Source organism: Archocentrus centrarchus, chromosome 6 (genome assembly GCF_007364275.1).
Source record: "Archocentrus centrarchus isolate MPI-CPG fArcCen1 chromosome 6, fArcCen1, whole genome shotgun sequence".
Taxonomy (NCBI): domain Eukaryota; kingdom Metazoa; phylum Chordata; class Actinopteri; order Cichliformes; family Cichlidae; genus Archocentrus; species Archocentrus centrarchus.
Window position 1 is genome coordinate 13,666,896 of NC_044351.1, and position 17,351 is coordinate 13,684,246.

Here is a 17,351-nt window from a genome sequence, read left to right on the forward strand (position 1 = left end):
CAGTGTGCTGTTTTCCACATTGCTTGCTGAAGAGAATGTCACACTAATCTCTTTGTGTGTGCTATCAGCTATTCATGTCCATCAAGGAGGCATAAGACTGAATACATGTGATGGCAACAGTTGCCTTCCTCTCCATCTGCAAACAGTGACATCCGACTATGTGTCCAAAGTGTTTATGAGAGGTTTGTGGGTGGAGGAAGGCAAGACTTTGAGGACATCACAAGCATTCATCACTGTCCACAACAATATTCCCGCCTCTCCTCGAGATGTTTTGTTAGTAGACATGTAGTTAGTCTGAGCTGCTTTACCCATGGGATGTTGGTAACAATGTCTGTGAGTTTTAACTAACACTACTATGCAAAAGGAGGAAGCTATAAACAGGTTTAAAATAAGCTCCGGCATCACTCAGATGCAGTGAAACTTAATTTGATTGTTGCCAGCAAACAGCCGCATTACATCCCAGTCTGTCAGCTGAAAACCAAAGACCCACTGAAGCCACAGCCAGTACTGCGCCATAGCTCTAAGCCATTCACATGCCCCCTGCTGCCCTGACGATCACAAAAGCCAGCCTCGGCTACAATACAACCTCACACAACGCCACTATTGTACGATATGAAATTAAACACGCTCTAGGTGGGGTTGGCATAACATAGCAGACAATAAGTTAGGAACGTAGTTTGAGTTTCTATGTATAATTTTTAATAAAAGCTGAGCAGCCTGGCTCTAAATTAAAACTAAAAAAAAAAAAAAAAAAAAATCAGCAGAGCAAAGACGTTTTGCCCTCTTCATCAACTCTGCCAGTGAACTCTATAACACATGCTTTTATGAGAAATGCAACTCAAGAGTATTAAAGCATCAACATGAAACACTTTGATTTTTTCTTTTTGAAAATTTAAATCTATTTATGAATTTGCATAGATAGCATGTAACATTTACCTATTATGTCCTCATAGACATTCTCCTCTGATAAAGTGCGTGTTAAGCCCAGCCTGGATTGAGCATACCAGTCCACCCGGCAGCTTTCTGTAGACGACTGTAGCAGATCCTCAAATTCATAGGACTTCCTGGTGGACAGAGCAGCACAAAGTAGGAATTTTGACTGTTATCTTAAAGTGAACACTGATGTTACCATCACATCTGTGTTTCGTCATTGCAAAGACCGAAGCTCATTGAAGTGCACAATAACACCCAGGGTTGCATATATTTCCACATGCACATAGAGTTAAAGAAAGATGCCACTTTATCAACACAACTTGATCCACAGGACATAAAAGTCTTGCAATCACTGTATTTCTGTGTGATATTACTGAATTAGATCATATAGAATAATTATTCAATAGTATAATCACAATAATATGCATTGCTTCTGATATGTAAAATAAAGTCAGACAAAATCAGCAGAGTTTTAACCAATACGGGCATAACTGAAGTGGTTTTCATTGCTGAGCATCGGATGAAGTGGAGCTGGGAACTGGTGAAGGCATATATATGAAAATGCACCCTGCAATGGACACTAGAGAGGGAGACAGTCTGACCAAACAAAGGGCTTGACACAGCACACTCGAGCACACACGAGGCCTCCACATATGGTATGGAATGTAACGGATCCAAGCTGAGCTCCAAAACAAGAATTCAGACCACTGGAAAAGGGGAACAATAGATGTGCTCAATACTGCAGAGTTCACATTTTTCTGGTTTCCCTATAGAGAGTCCCGCTTATTTGATTGAAACCATCTGAATTCAAGTGCCACCGAGAATCGAAAGCTCTAACATCTGCGGCATCTTAACTATTTATGGCCAAAAGACTATTTTTCAGATTCAAAATCAGATTTTACACTTTTAATATAACTCATTTTGTTCTTCCACAGCTGCAATTCTTGAAAAAGAAAAAGGTCCCCTAGCTCTTTGACATGACTTGCACCACTCTTCATGTTGCTCTCTTCTTCCAGTACAGTTCTGTAAGGAGGAACTAGTTGCATTGATGTGTGCATTCCTGAGATCCAACCAATGAGCTCATTTTGTGGGATATTTAGAAAAAGGATGAAGTCACCGGTGATTCTGATTTACAGCAGATGTAGGAAATGTTGTGGACTTCAGTGTTTGTTTAGTGGTGATGGGGGAAGGGTTTAGCTAGCACCAGCTAAGCCAGTTCTCTGCTTACATTTTTTGAAAACATAGCTTTCCCGACGCATGGACTGAGTTAACATTATTTTTCCATATTTTTTAGAATATTATTAAACTTGAGTAAAGGTTTAACATTCTAGGATGGGATTCTGCTGCAGGACAGAGAATCTAAATGATTTTTCCTTGTTTCTTTTCAGTGTCTTACCTGTTACTACTGTCACGGGATTTATCCGCCCACGGTCTCCTGCAAACTCCTGGTGGGGGGGGGCACGTGGGTAAAGGTGGGGGAGGAATGGATGGCAAAGGAGGCAGGTTCCTTCTTCCCTTTCCCAAGCAAGGCCCTGAAGCTGGAGTAGTGGGCGGTGTGTGGTGCTGGAAGGTTCTTTGAGGTTTAGGTAGAGGGTTTATAGATGGCGCACCTGGCTCATTGTATACATTCTCTGAATCTCCGTCCCACCTTCTCCGAACGCCACCAGGTCGAGCCATGTCAAAAGTCCCAAAAATGGGCTCACTGCCCCTCTTTTCTGTTTCCTCCAGCTCTTCCTTTGAGGGAGGACAGAAGTAATTCCCTGGAAATGCCAGTGAAGGTCTGTCAGGAACCTCCTTTGTTGCCTTCTCCAGTTTCTTAACATGATTTAAAACAGTTTTCTTGTCTTGGGGTTGTTCTGTTGGCTTAGAAGCCCGAAACCCCCTCTCTACCATTACTTCTCTGTCTTTGTTTGCTGGAGCTTCTGGAGATTTAGGTCTTGAATCCCCCAGCTTACCAACATTCTCCTTCCCTGAGTCTTGTCTATCCCAGCTGACAAACCTCTTGCTGTCTGTCCTGTGGACATCTGTAGTTTTGGATTCCTTTTTCCTCACTGTCTCAACTTCCTTTTGTGTTGCACTTAGTGGACATGTCCCTGAAATAGCTACTGGAGCAGACTCCTTCTTGCCCTCCCACTGGGATATCTTATCACGGATGCTGGCGGTTTTGGCTCCTGCTGGGCTCTTGCTGTGGTTCAGCTTACCACACAGCCCGTTTTCCATGTTGGGAGCCCGTGGGTCAGATGTGGGAGTGGTGGCTCTCCTGTGAGCCAGCATGGAGTCAGGAGGACCTGGGCTGGGGAGAGGAGAGAGGTGACTCTTTGTGGACACAGCAGTGTCCCTCCTGTCTCTGTCCACTGGTGACCCACACACCTCTTTGGGCTGGGGCACCACTGCTGATGGAGCCTCCCCAAGCTTCAAGCCACAGCACTGGAGCCTAGAAAAGAAACATACAGAAAAATGAACATGTACACAAATGAAATGCTGGAGAAACATCACAATAAGAAACATTTTATTGCCATACAGTTCACACAGACTTACAGGACACAATTAAGCCTCATTAACTGTCATTATTCGATGTAATGCACACACAATGCAGAACCAAAAGGAAAATAATAAAACACTTGGTAAACTCTGCATTCATATAGCATCTTTTAATCTTGACCTCATAGTGTCTGTGTTCAGTATCTTGCTCAATGACACTTCAGCACATGGCAAGATGAGGAATTAAAGCCCCGCCATTAGAAGAGACCTCACTCTACAACCATTGTTAGTGCATCCGCAGATGTGAAAACACAATAAAACAGCACTGTATTATGCATTAATAGTAATCTTAACAAAACTGCATTAAGCAAAAAGCCAATGAGGAAGCAAAAATTATTTATAAATGACTCCTAAAAAAACACAATTCAGGGCAATTTGATACAAGAACTGAAACTTTAGAAATTCAACTCAACACAGAACTAGAAGAATCTGAACATTCTGCTTACTGTAGATTATGATCTATCTAAAGCATTTGATGTGGCACAAAAAAAGTTTAGTCCATCTGAATCAGGACATTACTGCTTTTTCAGAGTATCTATTTTTCTGCAAGCTTGAACATAAGATCAGAAGATGCAACCAGACTGCGTGGAAGGAACAAAAGTAAACCAAAAGAAAAAAAGCAAAACCTGCAGTCTGTCCTTGGTAAGGCAGCAGTGAAAACTATGTAGATAAAATAACACTGGAAGCAATTACATTGCACTGTTGTCAAATCTAATAATTGATAGTGCAAACATTTTAAAAGAACTGTCCTTTACTGTACATAGCAAAGGATCTTAAAATTGGCTACACAATCCCCAGTACTTACAGTTACACCCAAATACAGCTTTGTTTTATGGGCCAAACAAGAATTCTTGTTAAAAGAGCCCAAACATCTGCTTGGTGCCTCTGTTTCAGCCGTGATTCACTCCTGGAACATTACTGGGTCATGACTGTTTGAACTCTGGGTTTGAGGGTCAAAGTTTACAAGCTACACACACAGCTATTTCTGGAGAGGCGATACAAGCATGCACAAATGACGAGAGGGAGCTAAGTGTAGACGTGCATCTTTTCGTTTCTACTCCTGACCCACTAAACTCTGTTCTGGCCCAAAGCCTATTCATTAAATGACTGAATTTCCAACAAACAGAGGAAATGTGGCCTTGCTGGGTGACTTTTGATGACATTGCTAGATGTGAAAACCAACAGTCATGCAATCTAGAGGAAATCTCTGGGGGGCTGGGTGGGGGGGGGGGGGGGGGTGTTCAAGTTTCCTCAGAGACCATTAAAGAACAGGCAAAACTTGATGTAAGTATGACCACGGAGGAAACTAAATAATTCTCTTCCAAATTGCGCTGTGTTTTATTAGTGTGGTCTGTCTCCCCCTCCCATTTGCTTTCTCTCTTTGCGTTCCTGGGGTGTAACAGCTTTTATTAAGCATGAAGCAACAGAGGGGAAAAACTAGGTCAAACAGAAAAGCCAAGTAAGAGCCAGAGTAGGTAGAGGAGACAAGTGATGAATTATAGAAAAAGTGGAGCCAAAGCAGAAGATAAAAAAAGACTGGTAACACTTTATAATACGGCCCACAACTAAGTGTGTAATTCCCCTGTAATTAAATGGAATTTCAATGTATTTTATTTGAAATAAGAATGTAATTGGATTTACCTACAAATAGCTAAAGGTAGGTTCACTAGAATAAGGGGGTAACAAGTGAGTTTGTTACAGGAAACAAAGAAATAATTATACTCTAAGTAAATTTAGGTAGTCTGTAAGTAATTTTAAATTATGCCAAAGTAAGTTTAGGTAGGTTTTCATGTATTACAGGAAAAAAGAAAATACTGTAAGTAATTTTAAGTATTGCATAAGTAATTTCTGTGTAATTTTGTGGAAAAATAAACAATATTTCTCTATCTTATAAGGTCACATAGGCATGTGACCTTTTCTTGTAAGGGAGAATATTTTGGTAAAATAGAATGACGACTGAATAATAGAACATCCACTGTGCACATCAACATAATGAATAGTAAATAAATATGTAAAAAAAAAAAAAAACTAAAGCTGTAAAAAGGCAAGAGTAATCCACTCCATAATACGTCCCGTGCCCCGAAAGCACACTTATGATGTAGATGGGAAAATATTGTTAGTTCTTCTGCAAAATGATCATGAAATTACTACTTAAAATTACTCATGCTTTGCGTAAAATTACTTACACACTACTTTTTACTTACAGTATAATTATTTCTTTGTTTCCTATAAAAACCTGACTTGTTACCCTCTTATTCTAATGTACCTACCTTTAAGTATTTGTAGGTAAATATAATTGCATTGTCATTTCAAATAAAATACACTGAAATTCCATTTAACACGTGGGCCTCAATATAAAGTGTTATTAAACAAATCTGTAGTGTTTTTCTTTTAATAAAGCAGATATTTAAAAATGCACGTTGTCTATCATCCAAGGACACTGACGGTTGGAGACGTGCGCCACAGGGGGGTGGAAGGAGGTGAGAGGGACGCAAAAACAACTCAGAGCTGCTCAGCTATTGCAGGACCAGCAGATAAGAAATTGACAAAAACATTCCTGTTCATCAACTTTGGACTTTCCCCTAAGAGAAATGTCTGCACCTTTGGAGCAACTGTAGCTGACATGGCAGACCCTCAAAACAACAAATATCAAAATCTTCCACTCCTATTGGCACAAACAAACAAAAACTCCTTTCATTAAATTTAAATACTTCTAATGAATGCTGTAAGCAGAAGGCGTTTTAGAGAGTGGTCACAGAGGCATCAGACAGTGGCAGCAGGGGGGCAGTAATAGTATCAAGATGCCAGATGGCAACCCCTGCCCTGTCTGCTCCCCTTCCCTGCTATTGTCATACTGCTGACCTTAATGAAAAGGGGCGTCTCCTCCTCGTTTAAGGCTACTTCAGAGCCTTCTGCTGGCTATAGGAGCATTTCTTAAAAGTTCCACTACTGGCATTAACCCCGGTCTTATTTACTGGGGGTGGCTGTGGCTCAGGTGGCAGAGCAGGTCGTCTATGGGTCGGAAGGTCGGTGGCCTCCTCCAGTCCACGTGTCAAAATATCCTTGGGCAAGTTGTTACACCCCCCAATGAATTTCCCCCAACGCAACCATGTCTGAGTGTTAGATAAAAGCACTTAGGTAAACAGATGAAAACAGAATTCTTAGTCCCTCTTTGAAAAACCTAATTTTTCCCAAGTGCTGTTAACCAGAGCAAGGAATTTTTACACAGCTTTTCCAAACATCCTAGTTTTATTTTGGATGCTTTTGGATGAAACTAAATTACTTCACAAAAACTTCCAGGGTCAAAATAATTAGCCCTCCTGATGCTAACAGTCAATTGTGTATCCTTTTTGGTGGATAACAGCCTGCAGTTGTTGGGATTTTCTGTAAGTCTCACATACGTCTCTTGAGCAATCCCAACCCGTTCTTCTTTGGCGGATCTCTCAAGCTCCTGCAGATTTGTTGATCTTCTGACATGGACCTTCAGTTCACCCCACAGATTTTCAATGGGATTCAAGTCAGGCCACTCAATAACGTTCAGTTTGGTCTTCTGGAAGCAGTTCTTCACCAGGTATGTTGTATGTAGGTTTTGGGTCGTTGTTGTGTTGGAAGACAAAAGGACGACCCAGACCCAGTTTTGCTCCTGACTGCTTGAGATTTTCTTTCAAAATCTTCACTTATCTTCCTTCATGATTCCTTCCACCTTGACGAAGCATCCCCACAGCATAATACTCCCACCACCATGTTTCAGTGTGGGGACCGTATTCACTGAGTTGTGACATGCACACACCTGACTTGGCTAAATCATTGGAGTGTGTAAATTGGAAGTTAACCCTCATTTTAACTTGAGTTTACAAGCTTTCAGCATGACAAAGTTGGCAATGATTTGTGCTAAGACTCAATAAAATACTGACCCTGATCATTTTAGTTTTTTTCTGAAATAATTCTGTTACTGTGTGTAAACATAAATAATTTAGACTACATATACAGATCACATATTATATAGGGGTAAAAGTCCCTGTTTAGGAGGACAAAACCAATGTAATACTGGCATCAGCACTGACATGTTAGAATTAGATATTTATTATAGAAGAAACAAACTATTTCATTAGCCTGTGAGGCACCCACCCGTTGACTGATTGATAGATACAGTTGTCAGTGTTTGCGCAGAGCAGCAGGGCCCTCCCACCAGTCATGGTGCTAGCAGCTGGCATCCTGGGAAGACAGGTAAAAATAAAGAGACAGTCAGTCAGGTTAGGCATAAAAAGGAAAAGCATGTGAATACAAAAAAAACATGATTATATTTCAGCTTATAGGTCACAAAGTTGCAAAGAAAACTGAATATAGCTGAAAATATTTCAGCTGGTGTTTTTTCTGCTAAAATATTTCAGTATTCACACACATACACAGGCAGACATATAGACAGATGAACGAGGATTGAGCGAAAAGAAGATGCACCTCCCTAGGACTCCCTTAGGGAGTGGTATGTTAAAGTAAACTACCAAATGGCTCAAACAAACCTCTCATTCGTATGGTTTTTAAAACTAATTTCTGAAGAGAGTTGCAGAGAAGCGGACCTCACAGACTGCATGGCATCCCACCAAACTACCATTCCCCATTTGGCCAGTAATTGGAGAATAGAGCTGAAAAAACCCTGAGCAGCCAAAAGGCATATTAGGTTCTAATTAGCCATGTGGCATTATGGAAAAACACATGGAAAGTACAACAAAAAAAAAAAACCCACACTGTAATACAATTAAGATCCATTAGGATTATATCGGTGGTGGCAACAGAGGAGCACTCAACTTTTTAGGCTATCCTCAGTGTTCTGCCATTTTGCACTTGCCAGATCAGATTTCTGGTGCTGTACTGCACACACATCTTGTTTTTGCACTTCTGAACCTCGCTGCAAATTCTCCTTTCACTCCAGAAAATAGCTCCCTTAATTTGTTGTCTATCTTCCAGCCACACATTTCCCTCTGTCCTTTGTTACAGACAAGTAGTGCCAAGGCGAGTGTGAGGGGACATGCTCAGTTTTAAATTATTACTGGATCTATTTGTCAGACTATAATGAAACCAGATCCACTTGGGCCATCTATATGTAACACTTAACTGGAGCCACTGGTGCACAGTGCTCATGGCTTGACCTATAAACACTGGTGGAGGGGTGGTATGAAGAAACAGGCCCTGGCCCCTGCTTCTGGCAAGTAGCAGTAAATGCAGAAAAAGATGGATAGGTCAGGGCCAAATCCTGCTGCAGTCATGCTTTTATTCTACCATAAATTCACAGAGACACTAATACATGCACTGCCACCCTGCTGCATACCCAAACACAAAACCTCATATGAAAACACACCTACATAGACCTCTACATCCTGCCAAAGAGTCCATATGCCAGGCCCACACGTGGATTTATGTGTTTGACTTCTACCACATGTGCTGAGATACTTAGAGGTATTTGCAGGCCGTTAAACATTTCCTGAGCACTGCCCGGTCCAGCTCTCCCTCTCCGAGGGCTACATAAGCCAAATTCACCCAAATTCCACAAATTGTTGTCCTAACTGGCAGCGAGGGAGAAAAGTCCAAAAAAAAGTCAAAAAGACAAAAGAAAAAAAAAAAAAAACAAAAACAAAAAAAACAGCTGAACTATTTCCTGAGCTAACAGCATAATTAGCCCACAGGGTCCAGTGTTTTCCTCTCTCAGAATAAAAGAACAAATGGACTGTAAGGGAGAGTTGTGGTCTTGTCTGATAAGAAGCTGACCACAAGAACAATATGTCATCCTTTTTAGCTTCTAGCTTTAGCTCACAGCTCAAGCCATTCATTCTTTTGTGTTCAGCTTCCCATCAGTCTGAGGCCTAGCCCCCAGAGATAAGAAAGGAGGAGGAGGGAGGTTTGCGTCAGCCATCCACTGGCCTGTAGGCCCAAATTATTTTCAGCTGTGAGCCAAGCGGGGGTCACATGTTTGAGGAGAAACATCAAGTGATTTTTTTTTTCTTCCTCCCCCACCTGATTATTTTCTTCTTACTAAAACCTAACAAAGAAATGAAGAACTGAAATCCTGCGTGCAAAAGGGGGCTGGGCAAGGGGAAGCATAAAGCCTGCACATAGTTTTCTACTTTCACCATAATTAAACCGTAAAACTTTTACAATTTAATTTTTTCTGCGTTAGAAAAGGGTGTTGCATGTCACCAGGGAGAGGAAAGACGGAACACAGGAAGAGAGGAGAGTAGTGGTGTGGTGGCTGGAGAGACAGGGGTTGTCAAACCCAAAGAGGAAAGTGGATATTGCAAAGAAAAATATGAGTATACTGTTGCACTGAGAAAACAGTGCATGCTTTTAGGCTGTCCCGCTTCATTGTTGGGAGCTCCAAGGCCAAAATTCTCAGTGGAAATTTGAGTGCCCTTAAAAGGTAATCTGGTATTTTCACACAATTCTGCCTTACTGGATTCAAATATATCCCCAATTTGCCTGATACAGGCATGACAGCGCTTCCCAGCACTTGCCTGAACCTGACAAGCAGCACTGTGTTCTCAGCTTGTAAAAGCAGTAAATTTGACAGCATTGCCAGTCTCACAACATTCGGTTACTGAGGAAACTTTTTTTGGGAGGGTGCTAAGGCTTTTTGTCTCCTGCGGCTATTCGCAGTCATTGTTAACACTGACCCCTAGAAAAAGATGGCTGCCATAACAATGGAGAGGTTGAGGTAAGACCAATAAAAACATCACGGGAAACTGCGACCCAAAAGACCTCTACCTGCCCCGCCCCTTTCAGCCTCTGTCCTGTGATGTGGGGCAGCGGAAATGGAAGTGGTATTGTTCATCTGCAGCTGTGTGGATGACATGGCAGGGGGGGGGGAGTTGCTTGGAATGGAGATGATTTTATGGAGGTTTATGAAAATTATGCTTGATATTTACACAAATACAACTTTACAAGTCTTGTAAAAAATAAAAAAAAGGCACGTCTGCTACATTCTGTCATGTGTTTGACTCTATTGCTGATTTTAATATCTACATTATTCACCCAATGAACTCAAGATAAAAAGCATCACATTTCACACTGGTCATGGACTCTGATGAAAAGAGCGGTTGCTGAACAGCACACAGCCCTAAATACCTTTAAACCTTTAAAAGATAACAGCAGCTGGTGTCACAGGCAGGGCATCAGAGCCAAGCATCAGTTGCATAACAAACCCCGTGGGAGATTTCTATCAGCAGATGGGCACTGGGTATCTGGACATGGACAGATTCATATAAACATACCAAAAATATACCACTGAGAGAGGGATGTTGTTTATTTGTGCTAAATGGCTTGAAACATGGTGTTGTGCTGGTGTGATACAAATATCTACTTAGCTACTGACCGCCAGCACCTATTCTAAAAACATACTTTAAATATGCTGGTGAATGGTAAATATGAGACAGGGAATTCTTTTATGCACAGCTCTCTTAAGGTCCTGCCACAGCATTTCATTCAGGTAGAGGTCTTTGACTGCATCATTGCAGCACCTCGATTCTTGTCTTTTTGAGTCATTCTCTTATAAATTTGCTGCTGTGCTTGGGAATCATTGTCCTACTGTATGCCTCAATGTGGGCCAAGTTTTAGCTGTTAGACAGATGTTGATATTTGACTTTGGCTCTAGAACACTTTACTGGACAGAGGGGTTCATGGTCGACTCAATGACTACATTGTGCCCAGGTCCTGTGGCTGCAAAACAAGCCCATATTATCACCCCTCCACCGCTGTGCTTGGGCTGTTTGTGCTGATATGCTCTGTTTGGTTTGTGCAAAATGTGGCTAAACATCTCCATTTTGGAGACATTGTTCCCAAAGTCTTGTGCTCTGTTCAGACGCCGTTTTGCAAATCTAAGAATTTAAATGAATTTCCACATCACACTTTCCAAGGTATCCAACTCTATTCCCACCGGCTTACAGGCCTGGGGTCCTTGTAGTTGAGCTCTTATTTCCACAGAATGGGTCACAATGAGCTTAAAATGTTGTATGTTAGCAAGCACAAAAATGACTCAGCTGGACACTCAGCAGTGCTTTCATAGCCGACCCCGATTCACAGATTCACAGAGGTTAGGTCACAGACTCTGCCTGGACTCATTTGATGGCAATTTGTTGATGCGCACACACTCACACACACACACCAAATTTTCCACACAAGGGCACGCTGGCCCTTAAGCTATGTCACAGAGCAGATGACCTAGTCTTCTTTGCTGTGAAGTGCAAATATAGACTTTACCAATTCAGACAGTGATGTTGCCAGCCTGCTTTTCACTTTTCTAACTTGGTAGAAGATTATTTTTATGCTTAGGCTCCAAATATTATCTCAGGTGTTGATGTTCGGTGATTATGTGAGAAAATGTTGCCACTGGAATAAAATTACCTTTATCACACTATATGCAGATGGTGCTGTCAGTGTTTGACTCTCTGCTTTATCAGACCTTTGGGTTGCTGTCAGCAAGCTGTGGGCTGGCTAATGTTATCAAGCTCTGGAGGCCTCCCGGTCTGCCTCCTCTCAACAGCTGCTTCTCATAAAGATTTCATCCTCCTCTCCATCTCTCTGTCCAGCCCTGCAGGAACAGCTAACACCATGACATCATCATTCCTCACTTGTTCTTCCCCAAACTTGTTCCTTCCTCTCTGTCATTTTAAAAAGGCCTAAAAAGGCCAAAGTCACTCAGAGCTCACATATAGGAAAGTAACCACGGGTGGATATCTCTGAACTATTTGAGTTGGGTTTTATGTAACACTTCCTTGCTCAAAATGTGAATTATTATGTTAAGAAGAAAAGATCACTTATTTTCTTCTGTTTCTTTCTGCACCGAGGCTGAGCTGGGGACCGTATCCCTTACAAGATGTGGTTCAGTATACGATGTGCCAAAGCTGTGCCTGCAATCAATTTAACACACCACTGCACATTTAGCCAGGTTTTTCTGGAATGGCAAACTTGGCTGTTTTTTTTTTTTTTTCCTACCCGTCCTTCAGATTTTTATTTCTCCCTTTCATTACCTCTCTTTCATTCCCACTTAGTCTTAAAGTTGCGGGGAGAAAAGTACGATGCAGAGGAAGGAGTAAAGGAAAGAAAGGAAGGGGTTTGAATCCTTTGCCCGCTCTCTTTCATACGGAAAGCAGAAATCATGCACAGCCAATTTATTGTGAGCACAGTAAGGTTGTCAAATCTAACATGTCTAACATGAAGCATTTGGTTTGAAGGTATATTAGGAATTCACAGTGACTGGAATACTACCTTGACCTAGTAGGGCTTGGAAAGGTTGTGCCTGGTTCCTCAAGAAGTAGAAAAGATAGGTTTGATGGTAAAGGAAAGAATGCATAGAGAGTAAGAGGAGGAGATGGTCTGGCAAATAAAGAATGGAATTTTATCGCAACTCTGCAGTCTCCCTCTCTCTGTTTTAGTCTTTGTGTCCTGTCCAGGGCCCCTGCTGCTTTCCCAAGCTGATTTCATAGCAAGGCCTTGGACTAAATCCAGACAGACTGACTCTATGACTATGTGTGTCCATGTACAGTATTTCCCCATGCACAGAAAACGTGTTACAAGCCTGAAAGGTGGCCACTCACACTCACACACACACACACACACACACACACACACACACACACACACACACACACACACACACACACACACACACACACACAGTGTGCTGTCCAAACCCATTGAAGTCCCCCTGCCCCGCTGTGTTGTCTCCCCTTGCCCCTCCACTCCCACCCTCACCCTCCATTGTAAGAGGAGGATGGACGTGAGACTGCATTGAAAGTGGGTTAGCCTCAGAACCAGACAGGAACTGTAGGGGGATACCATAAACAATTAATTTCTCCCTGCATGTTTTTTTGCTTATCAGTGCATTCTAAATATACCATTGTATCCATTGTTATATTTCTAATGCCACATATATAGTGTTTCTTGTTATTGTGGTTGTCATTTATAACAGAGACTCCTTTTGACTGGTGTCTAGAGTCTATCCCGCTGGGAGCTGGAAGTATGGACCAAAATATTACCTCAGAAAATGTCAACAAATCTTAATTATGACTGGGATGACAAAGAAAGCCACTGTGGGTGTAATTATGGCGCAAAGGCACAACCAGACAGAATGTAACACCATTTGTGAGGCTTTTTATGTGTCAAATGAATGGCTATTTACTTGTTTGTCTTTGTATGCACAAACAGATAGGAAATGTGATTCAGCTTGCAGGAAGCTGAAGTAAGACTAAGCTCCTGAAATGAAGTCAGCAGGCTTTTCCGCATGAAGTGTTTTTGCTTACAAATTTGCCCCATACAGTAAGAACTTGAGTTTGCTTTTGATAAATGGGACAACTCTGACTACCACAAGGTCAAAATGGCAACTAGCAGAAGGAAAACTCGACACAAACTCAGCAAAATCCTTCTGAAAGTCCTTCACCCTTGATCTCCACCTGTCAAGAGTTTATAAATGATTAATCTCAGGCCTTAAACTCCTTTAGAGGTTGTAGTTTCCATTTTTACATTCAACTGACTTCAAGCGGTGTGTCATGCAGGGCAGTCGTACACTAAAGGCCTAAATGTGATGAACCCTTTTGTGAAATTAACTTTGGGGGAGAAGCCTTTAAACGCTGTTGGCCAGAGAAAAGCTGCAAATCAAGTTGATCCTTTGAGTGGAGAAGAGCCTTTCTTTTGAAAACTCAACTGACCCCAGTGGAAAACTGAAAACTGAAGGATTTCCTCCATCTTAACAATGGATTTTACTAATCAGCAACAGTGAGGCTCCTATGAGGTATTAACTAGCTCCATTGGTGAAAGGAAGCTTCATGGACAAAGGAATACAAAATATTATTTCAATGAGAAGAAACCAAAAAGAAAAGGAGGAGGATGAGTTTGACTTGGAGGCATAGAAAACAAATCTCTCCCTATCCCCCCATCTGGGAGAGCGTGTCATGTTTCGTCTCATTGCAGAGGTGGAGCATCTCTCCTCCAAATCCCTCCCATGAACATGTCAGCCCCTCCTGTCCACTGACAGAAAGCTCCCATCAGCACAGCTCCTGACTCATCGCCAGTCTGCTCCCAATTACCCTGCTGGCTACAAGGACCAAAGATCTTGCCAACTTATCCCAAGGCCCATTTTCAGCTCTCACTTTGGCCTACATTACCCCAGAACATTGGCCCTGTCAAGTCCAAAAACCAACACTGGGTATCTTTACAGATGAAACAGCACTTCAGGAAGAACTTAGTGTTATTGAAGGTCTTAACATGCTTACAGAAAAGTACTCGGATTTTTTGACAGAATCTGTACCAAATGCATCACTGTGAATGCCTTCAAAGACTGACTGTGAGCTTTCCTAACATCAGGATTTTAACCCCACTGCAAGCATGGGGTTAAAAATTTGTTTAAATCAGGTGGACACATACAATAACAGTAACTGCTGAATGGATGACTAAGATAATTGCTAGTTTATATTAAGATATTAAGGTATATGACATCAATGATCCCCTCTTCTAGCACTGCCAGCAAACCAAAGTTTGCTTATGAAAGCTTATGAAATATTTCAGCATCAACTTGACCCGAGATGTAGACAGCCCCATCAACTTGACCCGGCTGCTGACTGTATACCGTTACAAAGCCACAAGACTCTAACTTCTTTCTAAGTTTTATTCACAATCATCAGCTGGTCAATTCTGAATGTGAAAAGTCACAAAACCCATTTAAAACTAAAAACATTCAAGACCTCGGCCTAGGAGCACCTGTGGTTGGAGCAATGTGGTTGCAGCTCATATAATTATCACTGACAGTAAATAAGTCAGGTCTTTGACAGGAATCTCTCCCAACAAAAGGCAATGAGAGTTTCTATTTGACAGATAGTGATGAATTTCAGTAGATGAGGTCATTTCATAGCACCCACAAGTAATATGCCAGTTGATAGAGGCACCTCTCACACACATGTCTGTGTTTTACCAAGAAGAGATGTAGACAGCCCCACGGCATGACACCTGAAACCTGTCTCTGCTATCAACAGCACCCAAAGGGCGGACATGTGAGAAAGCGTCACTTTATACGCCATAATTCATATGGAGAAAATACTTCCAACAGTAAGCAGCATTTACAGCCATCTGATATTACACTGTGCTGACACACAATGTGGGTTTTCTTGAGCCTAATGGCAAAACCTTTCCTCTCTGAGAAAGCTTCAGCCAGAGTGAGTGTGCTGCAGCGAGTGGACTTACAATCCTTTCAACAATAACCTGGCTTCTTCAGCACACTAACATTATTCTCTGGGCCCCAGATCAAATTTCTCCTCCAAGCCGCAGTCTCTGAGCTGAGCTCTAATGTCAAAATCCTCTCCTCTCGCTCTCTCCTTCCTGTTTTTTTCACTGGTTCATATTTTAAGGGTTCCACTTGAGAATTCCCACCAGAGCTCCCTCGTCCCATCCCCTGCTCCCCTGCTCCCCTGCTCCTCTGCATGCCTGCACAGAAACAGATTTTTGTAATTCACCGCCAATCCCCGGGGGAGCTGAAAAAGGCGAGAGCTTGGGAAAGTGCTCTTCCGGAGTGTAAACTCCAGAGTCAGAGCTGACGTTTTTGACCTCCGCACACCCCCTTGACCGACAACTGCGAGCCTGGGCCGAGAGCGCCAGTGGATGAAAAACTGTGCATAATGGCGGAGAGAGTTTAGCACCACAGAAGCAAGCCAAAGTAAACTGATGTAAAGACGTGCGTTTCCACCGTCACGTCCTCAAGAACCTCTGGACAAATTGCAATCAGTGCAAAACTCAACAGGACTCTGTGAACATCGTTGTTGACTTTGCTGCTGACACACAATTTTTTCCATACATTAATAAATAAGGATTTTCCAGGTGTTCATCCAACTGATTTATACTACTGGTTTATAATATCAGAATCACTGAGAAAATTGACAAGAAATTTATGCAAAAACCTACAGGATTTTTTTTTTTTTAGCTGGATATTCCTGAACTAGATATTTATAAAGAACTGCAAATGACTTATGCAATATTAACACAGGGCTCAGCCAATACAACCTTACACTGTACTGCAATAAAATAATATAAAGCAAATTACATTATGAAAACCATAATTACGCTGGAGACAGACAAAGAGAAAACTACTACTTTCCCTTCTACCTAACAAGACAGTGTTTGGATGTGATTTGGTACGATCAAAGTTTCTCTGTGTCTGCAGAGTGTCTGGAGTATCTACTCATTAAGTTGTTACACTTGGATGAACCTCCAGATAAAGTATTGTTTTAATTGTCATTATAGAGGAGATCCCTAAACTGACAGGTAAACAACATTCTTCTCGTTCTCTGTCGTGTCTGCAAGAGGAGAGGAGAGGAGAGGAGAGGAGAGGAGAGGAGAAGAGAAGAGAAGAGAAGAGAGGAGAGGAGAGGAGAGGAGAGGAGAGGAGAGAAGAGAAGAGAAGAGAAGAGAAAAACTCCTTTGAAGGTTACGGTCGGCTTTTCCATCACACAAATACTGCATATAACCAAAGCAACAAAGTGTGCAGTAACATTTTCCCATTTTGCTTGGAATGCTCATCATAACATTGAAACCTGAGCCTAAATCAATGAGGTGTACAGCCACATTATAATTACACTTTGAACCCAGATGGACACATTCCTTTCCAGACTGCAGCTTTCTCCGCCTACAGGGGCTGTTTTGTTTTTTTTTTTTTCTTTCCAAGTTAGGGATGTTAGGCAAAAAGTAAATGCATGTTTCTACTCAAGTACAGAATTTGTAGATGTGCTGTACCAACGAGTCTGTAAATGTTCAGGTCTGGATTTTCACGTCTTTGTTTGAATCTGCCTGCTCTTCTTTTTCTGCATGGGTTTGTGTGTGTTGTGGAGTGTGTGTGTGTTCGGGTT

General features: G+C 41.9%; 1 protein-coding gene across 3 annotated transcripts in view; it reads right to left on the reverse strand.

The window, feature by feature from the left end:
* Positions 1–17,351, reverse strand: part of LOC115781868 (DENN domain-containing protein 2A) — a 34,961-nt gene that overhangs the window by 12,836 nt on the left and 4,774 nt on the right. For all 3 annotated transcript variants that reach the window (XM_030731772.1, XM_030731769.1, XM_030731770.1), the window contains exons 2-4: positions 7,603–7,689; positions 2,330–3,367; positions 937–1,064 (exon numbers count right to left, since the gene is read on the reverse strand). In XM_030731772.1, coding sequence (XP_030587632.1) covers positions 937–1,064; positions 2,330–3,367; positions 7,603–7,688 — 1,252 coding nt within the window. In that variant the 5' untranslated portion in view covers position 7,689. The remainder of the gene's footprint in view (positions 1–936; positions 1,065–2,329; positions 3,368–7,602; positions 7,690–17,351) is intronic.